The sequence below is a fragment of the Nannospalax galili genome, unplaced genomic scaffold, assembly GCF_000622305.1.
Source record: "Nannospalax galili isolate Female #2095 unplaced genomic scaffold, S.galili_v1.0 scaffold359, whole genome shotgun sequence".
Taxonomy (NCBI): Eukaryota; Metazoa; Chordata; class Mammalia; order Rodentia; family Spalacidae; genus Nannospalax; species Nannospalax galili.
The window spans coordinates 1,556,311-1,581,328 of NW_008347042.1; the positions used below are offsets into that span (position 1 = coordinate 1,556,311).

Consider the following 25,018-nt stretch of genomic DNA (forward strand, 5'->3'; position numbering starts at 1 on the left):
AAACAGTAAAAAACCGATTTCAGAAAAAAAACAAAAAGACAGAAAAAGAAAAAAACAGAGAAAAAAAAAAAAAAAAAGAGAGATTATAAATTTATAAAGTATGATCTGTTGGATAAAATCTCCAGTCAGTTCAGTGAAGGTCTGTTTTTCTAAAATTGTGGTTAGGGCTTTAGGAGTATAGAGAAGGCACAAAGTTATGAAAAACCTATGTGTCATAAGATTTTATTTTGCCTTTGTTTTGTTTTGTTTTTGCTTTTGAGACAGAGTCTCATATAGCTCAGGCTGACCTGGAACTCACTATATAACTGAGGATGACCTTGAACTTCTGATCCTACTGTCCTTAACTCCAGGGTGCTGGAATCACAATCACATGACCAGGACTTTACCCATACTATGCAAGCGCTCTACCAACTGAGCTACATCCCCAGCCCATAAGTCTGTTTCTTACCTACTATAAAGTGGTCTGATAGATCAATCAAATCAAGCCCCGGCTTTTGTGGTCCTCAGAAATAGTGACTTAATCAATGTCCCACCATTCAAGTGGCAGACCCAAACTAGACCCAAGTTCCTGACTCCTCACATAATATACTTTTCCTTAAATTGAACTGCCTCTCCCTGATGGAAAGGAGGACCATAATAGCTTTGACGGTGGAGGCATTGGTTATATTTGATCATCAGAAATTCTTTGTGCACAACACAGATTAACACAGCTATGAGAGAAAGGCACTGGTTTGGTGAGGATTTAACCTGGGAAACCCAGAGAGCAGGCTAAGAGAAAAATGAGAACCACCAGTGCAGCAGACCCCCTCTGAGGCCAAAGGGCATAGTGGCCCTGTATGTGACAGCAGAGAGCACATGTATAGCAGGCCTCAGGGGAAGGATGGGGGTCTTAAGCCAAAAGCAGGGGGGAGTTGCTCTACTTAGCGGGGAGAAATTCCACCTCTGCAGACACACAAGCTGCTTCTGCCAAAGGACCCCTGCAGAGGCACAAGGTGCCTAGGGTTGTGCAGAATCACAAAGATGCCTCCAGAAAGGAACCACTGAGTGGTGTTTTCACAGGTCTTCAAGAAAAGTGGAGAAACACGTTCTCTCTCTGTTTCAAAAGTCAATTCTTGCTGGTGAATAGTCAATACCTCCAGTGTCTGCAAGCACTCCTTGCTCTGATTTGGGCCCGTCTTTTTCCCTTGTAGTTCTCCCCTCGGTGGCCCATCTCATCCACTACCAAGTTCAGGGCGGTGTAGCTGATAGTGGGATTAGGGCATGTGTGGTGTAAGCAGTGAAGCAGAGACAGAGAAGGTTCTTTGGTCATCTACCTCTGGCCTGCACTCAGAGTGAGGCATTCCTGGCATTCCACGTAAAATCAGGAATGCTGTCTCCAATTTGTGTGTATGTGTGCACATGTGCATGTGGAGGCCGGAGGACAACCTCAGGTTCCCCTCCTCAGATGCCACCCACCTTGTTTATTCAGATAGGATCTACCGCCGGCCTGGACCTTACCAACTAGGCTAGGCTGGCTGGCCAGTGGGCCTCAGGGATGTACCTGTCTCCTCCTCCCCAGCGCTAAGAATAAAGGCCACCATGCCTGGCCTTTTTTACATGGATTCTGGGATCCAACTCAGGTCTTTACTGACTGAGCCATCTCCCCAATCCTGCTGTCTTTGATTGCTGTTTGGGACATAGTGATGGCATCATTTCTACAAGAGTTTCCTAATAAGAAAAGTAACATCCTTTCAAAGATGCTGAAGGCAACTGGGCACATAGGTCTTAATTACCATAGGGAAGTGCCAGGGTGGAGCTTATACCGATACAATCATCTGCTGTTGTCAGGCCTGCCCACAGGCTGTCCCTGCAGCTTGTAAGTGACCTGGCATTGATGTGCATGGCTCAGTAAGAGGGAGCTGAAGAATAGCAAAAGGGAGTGGGCTCTCCCTTACCCAGATGACCAAGCAAGAGACGTGGGAAAGAGTGGCAAAGGAAAGTCCTTGTGAATGCATTGAGCCTTGCCACAGAGCTGGGCTTTCTCCACCAGTCACTTTACTTTCACACATACCTGACCCCTCAAAAGACAAAGAAAGGAGAAGCTAAAGCAACGTTCAGGTAACTATGCTTCTCACAGCTGGACAGTCAAGAGTGAGAAAAACACCTTTTATAACTTCCTCTGGCACTGCCTGAAAACTCTGGACTTTGGGAGGCTATTAGGAAAAGGTTAAATAGGAGACCAGATAATGATATACCAAGGGACTCGTGTCAGGGTTGTTTGAACACTACTCAGAAGCAATTGCTGTTGAGAGCTGGTGACCACTTTAAAGGGCGCTGGAAGAAGGCAGAGTCTGCAAGAAAATGCGTCCTTGGGGCCCAGAGAGCGGAGCAGGCAGCTGAAGACTTCCAATGCTGCACAAACATCCCTGACTTGCTTCTCTGTTCTTTCTTTCCAGGATTACTAGGTACAAATATCTAGCAATTATTTCCTACGTGTGGCATACTTTGGTATTGCTCTTAGCAACAGTTTGGTTGGCTTTACAGACATAACTGTATACTTTCCCTTCTTTCATTGTAGCTTTATAGTTTGGGGATCTGCTTCTTTAACTTCACATTCAGAACTAATCTGGCCATCAGATCTTTAGCAATTTTATCAATGAGCTTACTTCAGAGTGTGAGTGCTGAGTATCAAAAATAGATTTACAGTCCAGGTGTGGTGGCTTATGCCTATAATCCCAGGATATGCGAAACTGAGGCAGAAGGATCCTGAGTCAGGGGCCAGCCTGGGCTACAGAAACAGACCCTGTGTCAAAAGTAGTAAAATAAAATATCCTATTTGTATAACATTAATATGTAACCCTTTCCTGCCCCCAAAACACATCTGTTATAAAATGGTAGCCTTACTCAAAGCAGCTATCAGTTGGAGAGGGTTATGAACATCCACCACTAAAACTATCTGATTGGCTTAATGTCCCCTGGTACTTTATGATGATAACTACATACTATATAATTATACAGTCCCCAGAAGATTCTTATAATTGATTCACAGGGTATTTGGAGAATGTTTGGGACGCGATTAGAGGACCACAAAGTGATAGGATTGCAAGGCTCACCAGCTAGGACGCAAATGAAGCACCCTACAATTCAATTATAAGAGTCCTTCAGGTATTAAATAATTATAATACAAATCTCATTAGGGGACAAATTTTTTTTAATTGAACTGTCCCCAGAACCCCTGAAGATTAGATTTCTTAATAGTTTATAAAAACAACACAGTTAAGATTTTCAGATTCTGATTTCTTTATCCCAAACTGGACAAGCTGTACCACAGGCCGAGCATCCAAATCTCTGACCATAGCGTTGCTTGCCACTTACTTATTTGGCACCTTGGAAAATAAGCATGGTCTCACTGCATTTGTTTCCCAAATGTGCTGCATAGTTAGACTACCTGCTCATATTCCGCAAATACAAAATGACTGTAAAGATACTTACAAATTTATGGGCATGCAAGATGGCTCAGCAGGTTAAGGCACTTGTTACTAAGCCTGACAACCTGAGTTTGATTCCCAGAACCCACCTGGCAGAAGCAGAGGAACTGACTCCCAAAAGTTGTCCTCTAATCTCCTTATATATACTGTGGCACACGCGTGCTCTCACACACACAGACGGTATTTAGAAATTCGAAGGAAACAAGGATGCTTCATCTATCTGAATTTTACCCATTGTTAAGACCCAATGTCTTGTCATTTCTAATGCTTCTCCCCTCTTTTGTCCCCCTTCTTCCAGCTGTCCCTTCTGGCTGTCTTACTTTTTCCCACTCATTCCTTCTGCTAGCTCTATGCCTTTCTCCTCAAAAGTTATAATGGTTGTAGTAAAACCTCCTGGAGCTACGGTGGTTGGCTTCACAGTGCTCAGGGCAAGAATACAGAAAGAAACAGAAATAGATTGCTCCCCTGACTTAGGAAACAGGGGGAAAGTAAGCACAGAGATAGGTCTCTGATCCTGACATGTGAATACACGATGAAAGAGTGGCTGACAGGATGAGTGCATGCTCAAGAAGCTGGCAGAGCCCAATTAGCAAGTCTGCGGAGTACAGGACCCAGTCTTGTCTCGGGGTATCCTGAATCACTTCTAGTCATGGCTTAAGATTTCCTGAACTCTGTTTTTCCACAGCAAGTACAAATTCACTTACAGCAGATTTACAAGCATACCTATTCTTCTGTTCTTTTTCGTTAAGCACAAGCCAGACAGAAATCCCAGCATGGACGTGGGAAGTGGTTAGGAAACATCAACCCTACCTGAGGAACTACTGGAAACTGATGCTCCTGGGAGGGAGAGTCAGTTTCATTTAAGGGCGACTCTTTGTAGGTTGACCAGGCTCCAGTGGATGGACCCACACTGAAGGGGATTCAGGGACACAAATTGGACTCTCTAGGCTTTAATATCTATATAGAATAGAGTACATGAAATTGGGCAGGGGTAGTAAGCAGGTGTAGATTGAGAAGAGGATCTAAATACGATAAAATATATCGTACAAAATTCACAAAAATTCAATAAGAAACACATTTTTTCCCAAAGGTCAGTAATCATACTGTAAAGCATGAGTGAAAAATATCCAGTCCCCTAGCAGAGCTCAGTGTTTAAACACACACACACACACACACACACACACACACACACACACATGCATGCACACACATCAATTCAGATATCATAATTGTGATGTGAAAAGCTGACAGTGAATAGGTAAACAGAAGCACATGAAAATGGGAAGGCGGTGATGCTGTTATCAAAGAACTTAGGTGTTGTGCCTGTAAAATTAGCATTGGCCTTGTTATGACATCTGTTCAAGAGAAAAATTCATTCACCCCATCGAAACCCAATCAACCTTCCTGGGTGTTCTGCATACAAAACTCCCATGGGGGATAGGGAGATGGCTTACTGGATAAAGTGCTGGTCATACAAACATGAGAAGAAGAGTTTTAATTCTCAATATCTGCAGAAATGCCAAGTGGATGCGGCAGCCCACTTGCAATCCCAGCACCTGGAGCAAGTCAACAAGCTAAGCTGGCAGTATTAGTGAGCTCCAGGTTCAGCTAGTGAACCTGTCTCAGTATTTAAGGTGGACAGCAATCAAGCAAGACACCCACCTGCAACCTCTGACCTCCACATACACACATGCGAGCACACACACATGTGCCCACACACATGTGAGCAGGAATACACATACACACACATGCATCTGTAATCAAAAAATGGCCCCATAGAGACTAAGAATATGGTAACATTTGGTGCTTCTCCATCAGAGTGTGAATACCACCCATTTCCTCCTTTTAGTTCCTGGAATAAAAATATTCTCACACACGAAATACAATAGCACAGGCAACAGCGTCTCTTCATAGAGTGTGATTCTCTCTGCCTTGCCTTCTGCTGTGTTTGAAGGAACCTGTCCCAGGACCCTATGTCCTTTGGGATCATTGCCATACTCTGGAGCCAAAGAAAAAAGAGCCATAATGGGTGTCCATGAGCAGGAGAGATGGAAGTCAATGAGGATTCAGGATGACTGGGGAACTCGAGGCACGCAGAACATGCCAACAGGGCGGCAGAGACCTCTCCGGAAGAAAGTGGAGTTAATTAGCCTTTTTATGCACACACACATGCTGGCTTCACACTTTCAAAAAATAGGCCCAGGCTAAGCATAAGGCCTATTTTAGCACTGTCGTGTAAAAACTAGATAGACGGGGACTCTTATTCCTAGCGGTAGCCCTGCCTCTAACATCCTTGCCAGTTTTAGCTCCTGGAGCTTAAGAATGAAGAGGTAATGTGAAAAGGGCTCTGAAAAGTGCTAAAAATAAAAAATAACTTTCACTTTCACCAGTATTGAGTATCCAGGAATCCATGCATTTAATAATTAATTGGTAAGCAAGCATGTAGAAAACTTTCTCTCTATAATGTGACCACTGTGCAAAAAAGGTTCCAGTGTCTACTTGTTGAACAAATGATTTGATGAGTGACCAAAGTCAAGAGCAATGAACGCTCACCAAACAGGCGCTCCTGAGCCTGACCTGACACAGCTAGAATGCAGCAAGGCTGGCCCAGGGCCAAGAGTATGCCTGCCAGGGAGCCCGGAAGTCACTGAGAGATACCACAGACCCGAGGCTGGACGAGTTCCCCAAACAAAAGCCGGCCACCGACTTCTACAACTGATCTGCCGTGACACCATATGGCCAGCAATATTGTCCCACTGCAACACAGAGGCCTCTCTTCAGGGTCTCGTGTGCCATACAGCTGTCAGCCTGGAGAGCTGTCTTATCATTATTTTCACTGTTTTATGACTTTTCTGGGAATTCACATCAGTATAATCACACGATATGCAGGGTGAAAAAAGATATCTCTCTCCCCTCCTCCTTCAGCCTAATGGATTGCCTTTTTTCATATCATAGGGTAATGAGCACCAAACCACGTAATATTTATTCATGGAGCATAGTGGGAGATGAGTGGAGGCAGCTCTCAGTGTGGAGAGCAAAGCTGGACATTTGAAGAGTTCCTCACTCTGACACTGGCTTCAGTTTATAGAAGAATCCAAGCCTTTCGACTCTACCCTTTCTTCTGTAGGAGTACCCACTTAAGGAATTCTCTAGTCTATGTGTATAGACTCTGCTGCTCAGAGTTGCCCTATGTGAAGCTGATAGACTTGACTGTGAGCTCACTGTGTAAGCATTCTCTTCTCAGCAAAGCTCCCCTATAAAAAGCCCTCCTCTTCTGTCTCCTCCTCCTCTTCTCTCCCACAATGTTCTACGTAGACCCTTTCCATCCCTTTTCCCCTATATTGATGACTGCCATTGTTGATAAGGACTTGACTTGGCCAAGCAAGAAAGAACCATAGAAAAACTATAAACATTGGAATTCCACACCTGTTCACTTTCTGCCTTAAGCGATCTCTCATTTGTTGTTTTGTTTGAGACAGGGTCTCATGTATCCCAGGATGACCTCAAACTCACCAAAAAGCCAAGGACAATCTTTAACTTCTGTTCCTCTTGCCTCTACCTCCTGAGTGCTGTAATTACAGGTGTGTGCCACTCTACCCAGTTTTATTCAGTCCTGGGGATCAAACCCAGGGATCCCTGCACGGTGTGCAGGTACTCTACTAAGCCACATCCCCAGTACCACTCTCTCACTTTTTCTACAAGTTTTCTTAATAATACAGAAATACAAAATGAATAGTAGGGTAACCCAACCCACCCTCCATCTCTTTACAGACAGTGAGACTATTCACCCTTTGCAAAGGATCTCACATTGGAAGGGGCAAGATGAAGCCAAGTGAGTATTGAATGAATCACAGTCTTTTTGATTTTTTTTGGAAACAGGGTCTCCCTGTAGCCTCAGATGACCTAGAACTCCCTATACAGACCAGGCTGGCCTTGGATCTCACAGAAATCCACCTGCCTCTGTCTCCTGATCAGGGATTAAAAATGTGCACCACCACACACAGGTGAATCACATTCTTGAAGGTCACTTCCCCTACTTCATGGGCCACCAAAGTGAAAGGAAAACTATTTTTTAAGGGCAGGTGGCTGTTAAGCAGTTTCCTTCAAAATAATGCATGATTTTGAGGAGGGAGTTAAAAGGGCATAATGTACAGCCTAAGGAATGTTAACCCCAACAGCTGGGCCTCCCATTCCAAGTGAATTGAATTCCTCTACTGAAAAATTCCATTTGGAAGATTTAAAAGGCAATATTATTAAACTATATAAAAAAGTTTGATTTAGAAAAGAAAACCACAGAAGGTACCACATCTTCCCATCACCTGTGCTATCCATAAGTCTGTGAATTTTAACACTGAAGAATTTCTTGGGTGGCTTACTTTCCCCAAGTGCAGTAACCAGATCCTTTTCTTAAAGCTCTCCTCTGGCTCCTTCCTCTTCCGGTCTCGTTCTGTAAGTCTGTCAAATGTAATTATCTCTCTCGTCAAAGTTATTGCTCTTCTGTGTATCATAAACACACAGATTACAAAAAGTTGAAGAAAACAAGTGAAGTGTGTCTTGCACTGTGGAAAGAAAGGCAACCATAAATAATTATGCCAAATATACACTATGTCTCTTAACAGAGTAATGAAAATGGCTTGGGAAGTAGACCTGAACACCGCGGGCAGCCAATCCCCTTTCCTCTTCCATATATGGCGGTCCCCACCCCCAACAGCCAATACCAGAAACTCCAATACCATCTGTAGGAATAAAGAAGTAAGCAAACTTCTCAGGTTTGCAATCCATCCTTTGACATTCTAGAGGACAGATAAATGTGAAGCCTACCAAACCAGTAACACAAACAACCTGAGCCCCAGAGAAGGGAGCAAAGACAGGATTCCAACAAACACCTACTATCATTAAACTCCCTTCCTTTAAATTGCTGTTCCAATTACAATCTCAACCACAAACTTAAACATTAATAACAGCCCCTGAATAATTCCTATCAGTTCTTTAAATCTAAGAACAGGGCCAAACACTAAAAAGGCAACATGCCAGTAGATTTCAGAAGCCTTGGTACCAGACGTGCCTGATGTCCCCATTTGTCACTTCTTATCACCCTCAAAATCATCTTTCCATCTACTTCGTTGTGGACTAGAGTTGTATTTCCCCTCTGACAAATACAACTTGCTAAAAAATACTTCTGCACGTGAAAATATTTCTGCTTATTCACTGCTGCGACTATCAACTTTCTCACATATTCCTTGCATAAGATCCGAGGAGGCAGCACAAAACCCAAATCTGAAGTCACTGACTCCACACATCATTAAGGAAGACGAACATGTTTTAAAAAATCAATAGCAGCTGCACACCATTGAGGAGTACCAAATGAAACTACAAAATACATTTTCAACCACTTAGCCATAACAACTTCTAAACTGAGGAAGTCGCCTCTTCATATAAACTAGTTCTGTTTACCAAACATCCAGGAATCTGGGGGGAAAGGGCTACTGCAGGATGTGACTAGGGAAAGAATGAAGTGTACACATCACCCAGAGGTGAGGAAATACCTGATGTGATTAAAAATAAACACCACCACATCACCCAGGAGCTCTGCAAAGGCCTCTACTACCCTTGCCACACACTTTGCTCAGCCAGAGGCATCACAGTGCATTAGAACTGAATTGGGGATGGGAACTTCCAAGCGGGGCAGTTTGCCCCCTGCCATTTATACCTTCAGAAAGGAAACTCAAGAATAAACAATCAAAATAACTTTACCTCCTTTGCTGTTCTTGTTGTTTTTATTAAAGTCAGGATCCAGAAAACTTTGCTCGACTCTGACATAAGTGAGATGTATTTGCATAAATGTTAACATTAATCTCCAAGATATTCCTACATATGAATTCACATCCAGTTATTGAACTCTCCCTGGCTATTCTGTCAAGATTAGCCTTGAACCTCTAACCATAAGTGAGATGTATTTGCATAAATGTTAACATATTAATCTCCGATATTCCTACATATGAATTCACATCCAGTTATTGAACTCTCCCTGGCTATTCTGTCAAGATTAGCCTTGAACCTCTAACACAGTTTTCCACTAAAATAAATAAATAAATAAATAAATAAAACAGCTCTGAAGTATCTACTTTTTCAAATAAGATCATTTTACAGGCATCACAGGACTCTTTCAATTAAAAAAAAAGTAAACAAGGATTTTCCAAAGAAATTAGAAATTGAATGTTTGTCACAGCAAAGCTGTACTCTCAATTGTCTTTGGAAAAGTTTTTATCTAATAGTTGTAATCAGGTCATTATGAAATAAGTAGTATTCAAAACACTTGGGTAACCTTGTACCCTCTATAATCATTACAAAGGTAGGGGTTATACTTCAGCCAAAGGCAAGACATTTGTGTACCTTGTATGTAGGTGAAAGTCATCTTTTAAAAAAAAGTTCCAATGCAAGAAACAGATCCAGAAACACCAAGAGCAAACAGCAAAGAAGTAAGACAGTGCTTAAGAGGAACAATGGAGAAGTTAAGCTATGTAGTTAAGGAAGAGGCAAAGGTTGAAACTACCCTTGACAGCAGCAACTCCAGGACTCTCTTTGTTTATAATTTCAGGTGTCTGCGGTTCAGAACAAGGGAAGTTTTCTTATTTTATATATACAAAAACTCTTGCTATTGAAGCTTCTGAAACAGAAGGAATGTGGCTGTTTTTAGAATGAAGGCTTTTTTTAAATCTGTACTGAGTACAAGGCTGCATTAACTGGCTACAAGTTTTTGTGGGGCAAGGTAGCTAACAGGGCTTAGGAGATAGCTCAGTCAGTAATGTCTTGCAAGGATGGAGAATGAGTTTGATCCCTCAGAATCCATATTTAAAAAGTCATGGTATGAGGGGCTGGAGAGATGGCTCAGCAGTTAAGAGCACTGGCTGCTCTTACAGAGGAACCAGGTTCAGTCCAGCACTCATATGATGGCTTATCATAGGTAACTCCAGTTCCACGGCTTTTCAGTGCTGTCTTCTGGTCTCCATGGGCCTTGCATGCACATGGTACACACACACACACACACACACACACACACACACACACACACGCAAAATACTAGTAAACACATAAATGCAATTTTTAAAAATTAAAAAAAAAAAGCCAGGCATGGTGGCACATGCCTTTAATTCCAGTACTTGGGAGGCAGAGACAGGCAGATCTCTATGAGATTTATGCCAGCCTGGTCTACATAGTGAGTTCCAGCCTAGCTGGGACTATAGCCATAGGGTAGTGCACTTGTAATCCCAGTTCTGGGGAAGTGGAAATGGGTGGATTCCCAGGGCTTGCTGGCCCACCAAGCCCACTAGGATATCCTGTCTCAAACAAACCAACCAACCAAACAAACAAAAACAAACAAACAAAAAAAAGCGAAAACTAACAAAAGGTGGTTTTTAAGGAAAAAATTTTAAGGAATTATTCTAAGGAATAATACATATATGTACACACATATATGTACATATATGTACACACATGTACATGCACATGCTGGCACCTGCACATTCAGAAGTGGCTAATGGGCATCATGGATATGAACTGAAGAATAATGCTTAGTTTACTGGAATTACTTGGAAAAATAAAAGTATAAAGTGCAGGCCCCAATCTCCTACCTTCCCACCTTTAATTTATTTCTCAGGTTACCTCACTTGCCATCCATACCATGATCAGGTTCCAGATCTTACTGCCACTGTGACAAAGGCAAAACCAAAGGGGAGGAGAAAGGGAGGGACACATGAGACCAGAAGACAGCAGAATTGGAATCTTGGCAGGGCCAGGTAAGGAACAGCACAGACATGTACCTGAAGTCTGGCTCCTGTTCAAACTGATCTATAGCCCTAAAGGCAAGCCAAGAATACAAGGCCTTCCTCTGAGGAGAACATGGCTACTTAGAAAGTGGAGCCGCTCAGACAAGTTTTCCAAGACAGAATCCTGAAGCCCACTGAAGGAACAATAACGCAGTAGCACTCTAGCCATTAAAGAATATCAACTATAATTGTTATCTCTATGTGATAAAGGTGTTCTGCCAAAGGCAAATCCAAATAACCACAAATTCTAAGGAAGGGTCATGTTGAGGATCAAGAGAAAGTGATGGAACTTCTGTCTAAACCAATGCTGAGGGGACTGCAGCGGCAAGTCCATTCCCAGGCATTTTCCACAGTCAGCTGGTCAGCAGGTTGTTATTACCATATTACACAATGACTGAATTAGTCAGAGCAGTTTTACCTGTAGGAAGTGGCACCTCACAGAACTGAGATTTTTGAGAACCACTGGAATACCTGCCCCCAACACTCTGGGTACTACACGGCCAGCTGAAATATATCTCACACACATACCACACAACCAGGCCTGGGAAACACAACACCCAGAAACTATAAAGAGGCCCACCAACTTGGTCAGGGGAATATGAGTTTCTCACCTTCAGCAAGTGAACCTCTACTTTAGGACAACAGAAGAGAAGGAATATTATTCCTGTAAAATTTGCTGCTCTGCCAAGCACAACCTTTAGAATCTACTAAAGTTGGGAAAGGTCTAGGGGTATAGCTCAGAGGTAGAGCACTGGATTCTCATGCAGAAGGCTCTGGGGATTCAATCTCCAGCACAGCAAGAAACTAAAACTATTGAAGTTATGTGCCAAGACCAATACTAGTTAATGTAAGAGTCTTTTTTAAAAACTATATATTTTTATTTACATTTATATTTATTTGGGGTTTTGTTTGTTTTGGTTTTTTTTTTTTTTTTTTTTTTTGAGAGAAGGGGAGTTGCTCTTGTTTTCCACGTGGGTCCCAGGGATCAAATTCAAGTCATCAAACCTGGCAGCAAGCACTTTTAGGTATGAGCCAAACCTAAAATCTATATTTTTAAGAAAATATAATCATCATTTGTCCTGAAGTGTGCTATAAGAATACACTGTTAATAAGTTATATTAAACCATATTAAGAGACTTCAATTTCAGCTGCTATTTTCTGTTTGTACTCATTATATACATAGAAAGAATTGTACCTCTGCACTACAGAAATTCTCCCATATGTACAAGGACTGTATGGATAAGGGCACTGCAACATTGAATTGCCAAAACACGAGAAGCCATCATGTGACCCTACCTCAAAAAACAAAACAATCAAACAAACACCTTTACCCACTGAGCCATCTCACCAGTCTCTTTATAGTTATTTAATAATAATAAATATATATAGATAGATATATAAACCATAAATACGTAAAATATGATATATAGTATTTTTAATGGAAATCTGGGAGCATCTTCCTAGCTTGCTTAAGATCCTGGGTTCAATTCTCAGTATCTCCATTTTTAAAAGTCAAATAAGGGGCTGGAGAGATGGCTTGGTGGTTCAGAGCACTGATAGCTCTTGCAGAGGAGCCAGGTTTGGTTCCCAGAACCCACAGAGCAGCTAACAAGTATCCCTAATTCCAGTTCCAGGGGATCAACATGCTCTTCTGGTCTCTGACTCATTGCACACATGTGGTACACTTATATGCATGCAGGCAAAACATTTATACAAATAAAATAAAAAGGAATCAAAAAATTTAAGTCAAATAAGTATTTAAATGGCAAAAAGTTTCTTTTAGAATAATAAAATGTAATTTCAATTATGTAAAAAAAAACTTAAGAATGTGGTTGTATATATAAGACTAGAAGGCAAGAGATACCATGAACCATGGCAACTTCTAAGGGGAATGTGTTCAGGGAAGGAGACTATCACTTCTTATCCTACTTACTTTCATTTAGTAATTTATCCAACAAATATTTAGAGCTCCTCCTATTACAGGCAGGTCTTTTTGGAATCACAAGGATGTAAAAATGATTGAAGAGACAAGCCCCCCCTGTCCTGGTCATCTCTGACAGTCCAGCAGCTTTTACTGGAACATGGCCACTCTTCCAAGCAGCCCATTTCATCTCAGAACAGCGTTCATTTCCATAAAATTGGTTTTTAAAATATATATTACAAAACCTGGCTTCTAATCACTGCTAGCCACTGATCTTATATTTATCCCCTTGAGGCCTTAAAGAGCAGGTCTAGTCCTCTCTTCACATGACAGCCCTTCAAATATTTTAAGAAAGCAGTCCTATCACCATCTCCTTCAGACTAAACACCTCCAGGTATATTCGCTGCTCTCCATCTACATGGCTTCAAGTCCTTGCACCTTCTTCTTTGCTTCTTTCTAAACGCTCTCCTTGTCTGATTTCACCTAGATGTCAAGTCATGATCATGGTGCTACAAGTGTCACCTAGTCAAAAAGAAAAGGAAGAAGAAAAGGAAATTCACCTGCCTCACTTCCAACACTCATATCCTCATCTTTTCTGCAGCACGCCAGTGGGTCCTTCCTCCAAAAAACTACTGTTTAGAAGAGTATGAAATATAGTAGGGTGTGGTAGCACACACCTGTAATCGCAACACTCCAGATGTGAAGGCAAGAGGATCAGGAGTCTAAAGTCATCCTCAGCTACACAGTGAGTTCAAGGCTAGTGTAAGCTATATGGGATGGGAGGGGGAAAACGGAGGGAGGGAGGGAGGGAGGGAGGGAGGGGAAGCTTTCTTACAGAAAGCAGTATTTAGAGGATACAAAGTATTTAGCTTCCTTGGGATTTTCCTTGGTTTACTGTTTCCATGAATATGAGCAAGGCTAATAAATCTACCAATATCACTTCTTGAAACTGTTCTGAAACATGCAACTGTGTCCTGCTGTCCTCAAGTGAGAACAGGGATGCCCCTTCATCACAGTCCCCAGTAGCTAGAACAGTGCCCAATCCACAGCAGTGGCTCACTACCAGTTCATTAGATCTCAGCTTAAGAGGGGTGAGATAAGCCTCAAGTCCTTCTATCTTTGGTGTGTTCTGGGTGAGGAAGTAGGCGTGAAACTGAAGTCCTTCATAAAAACACAGCCAACGTGCACAGAAGACTCGTGCCCTACTGGCTCATTTGATTCTAATGGTCATGCCATGAAATGCAAGAAAGACACCTTCTGCAACAGGCAAGGAATCAGAGCCAACAATCCTGAGGTGAAAGTCACAAAATCCCCCAACCAGCCAGGACATAGCTGAAGTACAACTAGCACTGGATGCGGGTGTCCCACGCACTCCTCCTCACACTCTGTAGATAACAAGCATGTTACGGAGAAGCAATGAGGCAAAACCACAGCACATAAATCCATCCCCATCCTTCGTTCCACCTCGAGGGAAGCTTCTTGGTCAAAGTAGGGTTTCTCAGCACAGGCAGTACTGACTTTGTGGATCAGGTGGATTCTTAATTGTGGGTACTTTGTAGGACGCCTGGCAGAACGCCTGGTTTCTACCAATGAGATAACTGTAGCAACCCTCAGTATGACAATAAAAAAATGTCAGATGTGGATGGATGAGATGGCTCAAGCCAATAAAGGGTCTTGCTGCCAAGCTTGATGACCTGAGTTCAATCCCCAGGACTTTGACTCCCTGAAGGCTTCCCTCTGACCCCCACATACATACCCTGATACCCTCACACTCTGACATGCAGGGTTAATTAATTAATTAAAAAAATTTAACATCAGATATGAGGCATCACTGAGTTAAAGGGATCCTATAGTAATTCTGTTCCATAGCATCACTTTTAAGAGAGTATGAGATTATTTCCAAACACTTTTTTTTCCCAGATAAAAGCACTACAGTCATTAGCTCTTAAAAATATGTATTGGCATTTCAGAAAGGTTTTGCAGGTTCAGAACAGGCTTAAAGCATACTTTACGTCAGTAATTCAACTACCCACACCAGGCTATTGTTAACTACAAGTGAGCAAGACCAACCATCTCTCCTATTCCCATATTCCCATGTCAACAGTTCCCTGATACCTCCAAATGCTCAGCCCTTTTGCAATATAGATGTTCCCTCTAGCTGCTTAGAGCTCTTTACTAGCTATCAGCCCCTCAGATTCACGCACAGTCACTGTGTTACTTTCAGCATCTAACAAAGATAGAGAACTAACTGACCCCAGTGAGAACACAGGTACCACCAAGTGGAAGCTACATAAACACACACAGCACCATAGCTGTTTCTTTGAAGAGGAAGAAGTGTCTGGAGGTGGGTGGAAAAAGAAATGGTGGAAGGAAGTAGTAGACAACATGTGTCCTAAGCACTTCTTCACAGGCAGAAGTAAGCGCTGACATAACTGAGGGCTGGAGGTCTGCAAACAACAAACATTACACAGCCAGATGCATTTAAGGGTTAGAAAGGAAAGTCTGGAAGTTGTTAGTTAAAAATTAAATATTTCACTGAAGGGTTCTATAGTTGTTAAGGAATTGCTGAAGGGGATGAATGTCAGTTATTAGTATTTTAAATATTTCAACATATGGTCATTTCCAGCCAATGAGAAGTCCAATATAATTAAAAAGTAGTGTTTAAATTATTCTTAAGGAGTCATTTTCTTTGTGTTAGAGGAAGTACTGCAAGACTTTTGAGACTTTTTAAAAAATTAAATTCCCCCCAAACAGTACGCCTGCCTTAAAAAAAAAAAAAAAAAAAAGCCATGTTAGTAATTTCCTTTTCGTTTGCATGGTGTATGTGGCCCTAAGGGAACTAAACATAGAATTTCCTCCTCATATGGAGAAAAGAACGGGAAACTTCTCCAATGTTTATCAGATGGGACAGTCAGGTAGCCTTAAAAATAAAAATAAAATGCATTCTTCAACCCAGATGATTGAAACTTGTGATTCTTAATTGTTTATTAAACAGGAAACCCTCAGCTCCATTTTATGAGTGATATAGCTAATCTTATTTTGTTGTCGTTGTTGTTCTTTAAACTTTCTTAAACAAAAACAAAATGAAGTGACGGAGAATTAATCAATTCTTGGCAATAGGTGATTTTCCCAAAGCTGCATTTCCAACTCACAAGACTCAATAATGAATTTTTGCAATGTGCCTCTTTGAAAGGCATGCTGTATCTTTAATGAAAACTTAACTTGGAGGGACTTAAAACCTTACAGCAATCATCTGTAAATCAGCTTTTCTCCCCTTCAAATACCAATGTCAAATGAGTTCGAAATGACAGAAGGTAAAGTGTATCATTTTTCTTAAAATATCATGGGAAGGAAAGACTGAACCTGTGGAGAGATTGTTGACATAAAGGACTGTGTTGATTTTTTTTAACTCTGTTATCCCCTAGAAATAATAATGAAAATCTACAGAGAATATACACTGTCAAATTCTGGAGTGCAAATTAAAATAAAATTAATGGTTTAAGTTCTATGAAGTACTATATATTCTGTGTGCCAATGTTACTCAATAAATGAAATGGAACATTTTGTTTATACTATTTGTGCTAGAGAATAGTAAACATGTATATAAAGTCAAATCCACACTAAATCCAAAAGATGTCTCACTCAATTGTTTCATTAGTTATAACAGCCAGAAGCACCAAATGATATTTTTTTGTCTTACTGTGTCTTCCTGGTTTGTGATAAAAGTGCTGAGGATCAGGGGGCAGACCAAAAGGAGCAGGGAAGAAAAACGAAAGCAAAGCTTCGGGATCTAAAAACTCAATCACCAGCTCTTGAATAACAGAGTAAAAAGGTAAAACTATTAGAGAGACTTAAGAGACAGATATTATGAAAATCATAAGAGTGGGCTTTAAATATGTTTATCTTTATAAGAGTTGCATGTCTGGTTGATTTCATACTTCTCTACAATAGATAATGTTGAAAAAATGACAGGCTTTGGCCATCCTAAGCTCAAGTACAGCAGAGAACTATTAATGAATAAACGGAACAGTCATCGAGCACATAAAATTTCTTAAGTGCCATTCGATAAAGTGGAAGTGCTTCAAATGTGTCCAAGAATTACTAAGTAACATGTTAAATAGTTTATTACATACTTATGTGTATGTGTGTGAGAGAGAGACAGAGAGACAGAGACAGAGAGACGGGGGGAGAGAGAAAGAGAGAGAGAGCATTTCCATTCTTATCTCAACCAAGACCCTGTTGGGAAATCTCAGAGTTATGTAGCAACAACTCTGTGTAAGCACACTTTAATTTTTTAAAATTTTATTTATTACTTTTATTTTATGTGTATGTATGTATTGCCTGCATGTAGGTAAGTGCACCCATGTCGTGCAATGCCTGCAGAGGTCAGAAGAGGCTGTCGGATCCCCTGGGCTGGAGTTATGAACAGTTGTTAGCAGCCATGTGGGTGCTGGGATTCGAACCCTGGTCTTCTGCAAGAACAGTGTTCTTAACCGCTAAGCAATCTCTCCAGCCCATGTGTAAGTACACTTTAATGCCAGGATGGGAGGTCTCAAATATGCTAGCTGCTTGAGAACTCAGTCTTACTTGAGAAGGGATTCAGCCTGAATCTCATTTTGTAGATTATGATTAATGATTAACTTACTGGGCTTCAATGTGTCTGACTGCTGGCTTCCCAATACTAAATAAAATGTACCATGACCAAAGACTAGAAATATATGTGTTCTGTTTTAAAACAATATTTCTTGAGATTTCAAAGAACAGATGAGCATATTCTGCAAAGGACAGAGAAATACAAGTTCACAAAGTTTTTCACAAACTTAAGGCATACTAAATTGGGCTCTGGGAAGTTTTTAAAGATCATCTGTCTCATTCATGACAGTAGCAGGATGGGATAAACCCAGGAAAAGGTTGTCACAGGAAAGGGTAGGAAATGGACTATTGTATGGACTTACCAAAAATCCTGAATACAGAGCTACTGAATTATCTTCATTATGATTGGAAAAATATAAAGGCAAACCTGATTAATTGATGGGGTGGTTCAGTAATGGGTAAGCATGTTGGGAGTTCCTGAATCTGTTCTAGAAATGGATGGAAACATTTTGGATGGGTCACAGTTAATCTCCAATACATGTATTTTCAAATGAATTTTATGTGATAAACTCTTCAGAGCCAAAGGTCACAGATTTATACACTCTGCAAACTGTCTATAAATTAAGCACACTCTGGAAGTTACGATGGTGATAGTGGAATGGTCATGAAGACTGTGAGGGTCTCCAGGGTGAGACTACTGCCATTATTGCCAGTTTGAGAACAGCACTGATGTGTTTTTTGATGTGCCTAAATGATTACATCCTTGTCAAGTCAAATGATCTTTGAGTCTGAAAATCAAAATCTTAATACTGGACCCAGGATCTCTAGTACAAATGAACATATCTGTAAAACAATTTTAGGAAAAGACACCTTTTCCACCAATGATTCTTAAATACATGCAATCAACAGTTCTCACCAAAATTCTTTGAGGGGAGGGAATCCCTCTGTATGAGTAAACTAGTGGTGGATGATGTCAGGGTGGGAGGTTACCTATGTGCCCAGAAAGGACCTGTCACTTGAGAGTGCAGCTTCAATTCTCAGAGTTCTGGGCTACAGAGAAGCCACAGCATCCCAAACAAGGCAGATTGTTGTGCCCCCACCTCACACTGCTTTTGGCTTGCTAGTTTGTGTTTTTTCTTCATGCCTATGCTTGTAAATGTGTACAACAGGAAAACACATCAAAAGCAGCAAAGCCCTCATTAGATTGTCCTCTTAACCCAAGCCAGGCTGAAAGAATTAATCGATATTTAGTACTTTGGACATATTGGCCCTAAGAAGGTAAACAATAGCAATAAAACAAAAAAGAATCCTATTCACCTTTATTTTTATCATCAGTGTTATTGTTTGGCTGTGGTTGATTACCGTTTTTCTTCAGGGCTTTCCAAATAGAGAGTCCAATCTGAGAGCTAAATTTAATTGCACTGCGCCTCACCGGAGCACCACTATAATCCAGCAGTCAATTCGAGAAAATGAAGATAAACATTTTCTTTGTAACCTGTCTTGAAGATTTTTATCTTAGGCATAGGCTAAGCTAAAAGTAGTCTTCTATTTCAAAGGCTGATGTGAATTCTGAAACTAATTATTTTAAAGGGAACTATAACTCGTAAAGAATGATGCTAATTTTCCTTGTTGTATTTGCACACAGGTCTTTGCTTAAGATTTAAGGCTGTTTATTCTCATTACACTCATCAAGAATACTTCATACTGATATCTGTGGGAGATGCTTATGTGATACTACAGAAAATCAGATCTACTGTTATGTACATAGCTTTGGTATTTCTATACATCAACAAGCTAAACTGTTGAAAATTGATAGAAAAAAAACAGATTCTCAGGCATCATTTTTCAAGTCTACTTGTTAACTTGCTAAACTACCATTGTGAAATTTAGAGCTGATATCTTTATTCATATAAGCTTTATCTTTTCATTTTAAACAGCCTTGGCTAGGGCTGGCTGACTCCCAGGTAACAACAGAATGCAGATTCACTCCTACCTGAGTGCTTACCACCCAGGCGCGTGCCTCAGTCCTCCTTACACCCACCTAAGGGTGGTAAGCGAGAACACCGCCCAAAGACAAAACTTTCTGGTCTCTAACTCTACTCTCGCCACCGTCAAAAGCGGCCTGGGATTGAGAAAGACACTGGCTTTTGTTCCACAGTCGCTCAACTGGCGAGGTGAGCGCCACGACGGTCCCAATTCATCCCCCAGAGGTCGTGAGCTGTGCAACAAGACGAGAATTTTGGAGTCTCAAGCAAAAAGTCCATTTCCATGCTATCCAGGAGTGTAGGGGTATGCAAACATAAAAGTGGGGTGAGGAGAGGGCAAGGATGGACTCTTCAAAGCCCATCTTATTCTATTCTTGCCTCAGGTTCGCCAAGTGAGTCTCCCCACTCGGCCAGCCAGGCGGGGGCTGGGAGACCGCAGGGACTGCGAGGGACAGCGGTGCCACCCGGGTCCCCCAGCTACAGTGAAGACGCGGGTCCAGCCCCGCCTCAGGGTACAATCAGGAAAGCTACTGTGTCCGTGGTTTGGGGCTTCCTGTTTGTAATTGAGAAGCTCCCTTGCAGACTCTGGGACCGGGGTTCTTCCTCCCACCGTGCTGGTGGCCGGGGGGCGGCAGAGGGGGCAGGGCCGCGGGCGCTGGGCGGTCCCCGGGGCTGCGCAGGGCGACCAGGCGGACAAAGCGCCTCCCGCTCCCTCCCCCACGGCCGCGTTCCAAAAGGGAGGGGAGGGCGGGCCGGAGGGGTGGAGAGGGAGGCATGGGAGGGAAAGGAGGGGAGGAGGAGGGCGCAGTCAGCGGGACTGGGCTGGAGCGCGCTCCGGAGGGAGGGCAGGGAGGAGGGGCCGGGTGGCCGCGGAGAGCCGGGAGGAGGGTAGGAATCTTGAAGCCCAAGATAAACAAATTGTTCCTCTTCACGTGCGGGGTGGGGGTGGGGGTGAACAAGCGCCGGGGCTCCCCTCCCCCACGCCGGCTCTTTGTCACCGAGCGCCCAGCGACACTGGCACCACCCCAGGCGCTCCGAGACCAGAAACGTGCGCGACGGATTGAACGCACACGCCGATGGAGGCGCGTTGGGCAAGTGGGAGCGGGAGCGCTCCGAAAGGGCCATCGCCACGGTCCCCAAGTCGGGCGACACGGAGGGGGAGGGAGTGCAGACACCTTTCCCAAGCTTCCGGCCTCCCCCCGAATCCCCCGCCCTGGGAGGAAAGCCTAAGAAACGGAGAGAGGAGATAAGAGAAAGGATTCCACCCTCAGGGTGAGCCGGTGGGATCGGCCCCTTCCTCCCCTAGAGCTTAAGCCATTGGCTGCGCATCCTCCAGCGAACCCACCCACCCGGCCATTTAAGCCTCTTTCTCCTCCCTGCTCCCCTCCACTCCTTCGGGCTCTGTACGCGGTTCCTGAAAGTTGACGGGGAGCAGTGGTAGATGGCCAGGAGAAGCAGGCTCAGAGCTAGCAAGTTGAGGAGGAGGATGGGGGACAATCCCAAGCCAAGTTGCGGTCGCAGGATCTGGGCGGAGCTCTGGCTTCCCCGCCCACGCCGAGCGGCGTCCCTCTCGACCCCTCGCGGCGGTTCCACCTGCCCTGCCTCAGCCTCGGGTCTCCAGCCGCTAGCGGAGCTCACCGGTGTCCCGCATCAGAGCGCGCTCCCGCGAGCACACGCGCACGCGCGTAGCCACCTTCGCTCCCATCTCACCCACTTCAAAGTTCATTCACAAAACTCTCAGACTTTCTCAAGCCCCAAAGGTGGTGAGCAGGGGGGAGGAAGCCAGGGACTCTTCCTTTCCTCCTTCAGGGGAGCGTGCGGTAGCACCCACGTTTCCCTGAAGCCAGCGGTTGAGAGGACAGAGGTGGGCGAAGGGGGACCGATCTGGGGAGGCGCGGAGGCAAGGCGAGCGGTGAAAAGGAGGAGCAAGATTTCAACTCCGGGGCTCACTCTCTTTCCCATCGTTTCTAAGAAAGGGAGGGGGAAACTTTTCCAGCACCTCACTCCGACGCTCCTCCAGGCTCCCTCCTCCCCTTGCAGTCGTGACTGGCTTCTCCCCCTCCCACCCCCTCTTCCCCAAATCTGACAACCCTGACAGATTAACAGGTAGCGCCGGCTTCAACAGCGTTTACCCTGAGAAAAGTTGACATTAACCCTTCGGTTTCATCCCACCTCGCCCCCGGTGCAAATCAGACCCTCTCACCCCCACGAAAAGCAGCTCCACGCCCCCCCCCACCCCATAGCGCGCCCCAAGCCGGCTGCCAAAGCGCCCTCACCATGATCAGCGTGTGGTTCCTCTGCTCCACCGAGGCAGCCTCCGCATCCTGCTGGGGTTTGCTCTGGTGCTGCTGCTTGCCGGTGCTGGCGCCCGATTTCTTGGCCCTCTGCTCCAGGGTCCTCTGGTAGAGGCTTACGGTGTCCCGGCGGTCCAGCTCCAGCTGCTCCACCTGAGCCTGCTGATACCTGTTCTCGCAGTTGACGTGGTGTCGCCGGCAGCCCTCGATGCGCTGGCGGAGCCGCTCGACCACCGTGCTGTGCTTGGGGACTACCGCCGAGCTGCCGCCGGGGCCCCCGGAGCCGCCGCAGCCGCCGGCAGCAGGGTGGCTGCTACTCGGAGCAGCGGGCGTACTGTTGGGAGTATTATTCACACCGATCCCGGCCACGCCGAGGCTGCTGTTCAGGCTACTGTTGATGCAAATACTACTACCATTCGCGGCAGCAGCGGGGGCTGCGAAATCCCCCATCCTGCTCCCCGGGCACACTATTTTGGAAGAACTTTTTTTTTAAATCCACTCCCCCCCTATCAGCCTCCTCCTTGGGTCCAAGGATTAAAATAGTTTAAGTGGAACGCGGGGGAGACGCAAGCACATGGATGGAAACAGCGATCCCGACGGGGCGAAAAAAAAGGGGGAGAGATTTTTGGGGTGGTTTTTGTTTCCTTTAAAAAAAACTGTGAAGCTCGAGGGGGAAAAAGAGGGGGTGTTATCGGAATACCATCAGACACCTATCAACAAAAAGAATCACAACAAACTGAGCCACCAGCAAATCGGGTTGCAACTCAAGGGGCAATCCGCTCCTCGCCTGCCTTCTTTTTATAATCCATTATTTTCTAATAAATTCCAGGAGATTTCCGGTGGTTGGCAAGCATTTTCTCCCTACGTACCGAAAAACACACCCCATGTACACACACAAGCGTGTGCCTCCAGTGCGGACACGCGCGACACACACTCACTCCACACCGCATCGGAAAACGGCAAGCTTGCTTATCGCATTTTCCTTCCACAAAAAAGTTTTGGTGTTTATGCGGCCCCGTGTTCTCAAAGTACTTTGGCTGCTCAGTTGCATTTCACAGGAACCTAGATATCGAATCCTCGGGCTGGGGGAAGTAAACACATGGACAGTTCGAGGCGACTGCAAAAGTAGATCGGTGAAGTCCTTTGCAAAACGCCGCGCGGAGAGCAGCCCCTAACGCTCGGCTGGGCTGCCGCTGCCGCCGCTGCCGCTGCCACCATCACAATGATCAACTGCTCGCCGCCGCCGCCTCCTCCTCCTCTCGCTCCTCCACCTCCTCCTCCTCCTCCATGCCAGCGGAGTGATATCAGGACGCGCGAGCTCAGTAAACACGGCAGCGGCGGCGGCTGGAGGCCGTGAGACAAGCCCGGGGACACGGCGTAAAACCCGGCCCGGACTCTCCCCCGGCGGAGCGGGCGTGGCGCGCACCGGCAAGGGATCCCGCCCCCCTTGCCCCGCCCGCCCCCCCCCCCCCCGCCCCTCCCACATCCCCAACCCAACCCCTACCCAGCCTGGGAAGCCCGGTCTGACAGGAGGAGGGAAAGAAAAGATTGTGGGGGAATCTCAGAAGTGGATCACCTTTTGACCTGTGTGTGAGAGTGCGCGCGCGTGTGTGTGTGCGCGCTCCTGTGCGCGGGGACGCGCCTGGCTGGGTTTTTTTTACACCAAACGAGGTATCAAGCTAGCCTAAGTTGTTGTTATACATTTATGCATTATATTGCAGAACTGTGCATGACCAGGCAGAAACATTGCAGCTTCCCAGCAGCTGTCGTTCCCACCCATGTGGAACGAAAAAGGCAAATGAGTGACTTGTTTTCAAGACCCAGAGAGTAAGTTCCTGCTGCTGCTGATAATCCTGTTCATGTACACTTGCTTAAACTCTAGGACCTTCTTAACACAAATACTGAATTATTTTATCATATTATTTATCTTATATTTGTTTATGGGGGGCGCCCACGTGCCACGGTGCGCCTGTGGAGGAGGTCAAAGGACAGCTTTGTGGAATCAGTTCTCTACCATCATGTGGATCCTAGGGTTTGAACTCAAGGCTCTGTGGTGGAAAGCACTTTTATCTGCTGAGCCATCTAGCCAACCCCCAAATACTGAATTTTGTTTTTGTTCTGTTTTGTTTCTTGAGACCAAGTCTATGTAGCCTTCGCTTACCAGGGACATATCTGGGACTTGCTATGTAGACCAGGCTGGTCAGGAACTCAGTGATTCTGCCTCTGCCTCCCAAGTGCTGCAATGAAAGGCATACTGGGCCTAACTACTGAATTCTTAATGAATAGAAAAAAAACATCAAAAAACTTGGAATATTGTTTTCTTCTCTGTACATAATGGCTGTTGTTATTAAGGTGATTATTGTTTTACTTACCCTTGGAAAAAATTAAAATCAAGCAAGCAGGGACTTGGAGGTGAGACTAACAGTACATTTTAACAGACTGTTTTGAACACTAGGTGCTAATGACAGCAGTAATTAAGGGTCCTTCGTAAATCAAGTGGAAAGATTGCAGATTTCATGAACTAGAACTATAAGAAAAACAGCATTTCACAGTTTGTTGTGACCAAAACAAAAACAGGCAAAAATAACAGGCTTACCTTATTGCTGGATATATTCCTTTCTGTTTCAATGAATTCACAATAAGTACAATTAAAATGGAGTAGCAGCTATGGAAAAGCAATCTCAACTTTCATTTTATTATGGCAAATTATCTTTCCAGACATTGAGTATCTGAAAACAAGAGGAATCAAACATCCTTGAATTTGACTTACACTACTGCAGAGATGATTTTGTAAAAACGAAATGCAGAAGCTGCTGACATTTCTGGGATCACAGGTAGGCCACAGAGATCCGCCTGTGTCTGCCTTTAGAGTGCTGGAATTAAAGGCTTGCACCACCACGCTCGGCTTGCCTTACTTTTTGAGGTCCATTTA

The 25,018-nt window shown here is 44.2% G+C and overlaps 1 protein-coding gene across 2 annotated transcripts in view; it reads right to left on the bottom strand.

The window, feature by feature from the left end:
- Window positions 1–23,465, bottom strand: part of Maml3 (mastermind like transcriptional coactivator 3) — a 453,662-nt gene extending 430,197 nt beyond the window's left edge. For both annotated transcript variants that reach the window (XM_029568492.1, XM_008843430.3), the window contains exon 1: window positions 22,069–23,465. In XM_029568492.1, coding sequence (XP_029424352.1) covers window positions 22,069–22,536 — 468 coding nt within the window. In that variant the 5' untranslated portion in view covers window positions 22,537–23,465. The remainder of the gene's footprint in view (window positions 1–22,068) is intronic.
- Window positions 23,466–25,018: the final 1,553 nt, after the last annotated feature.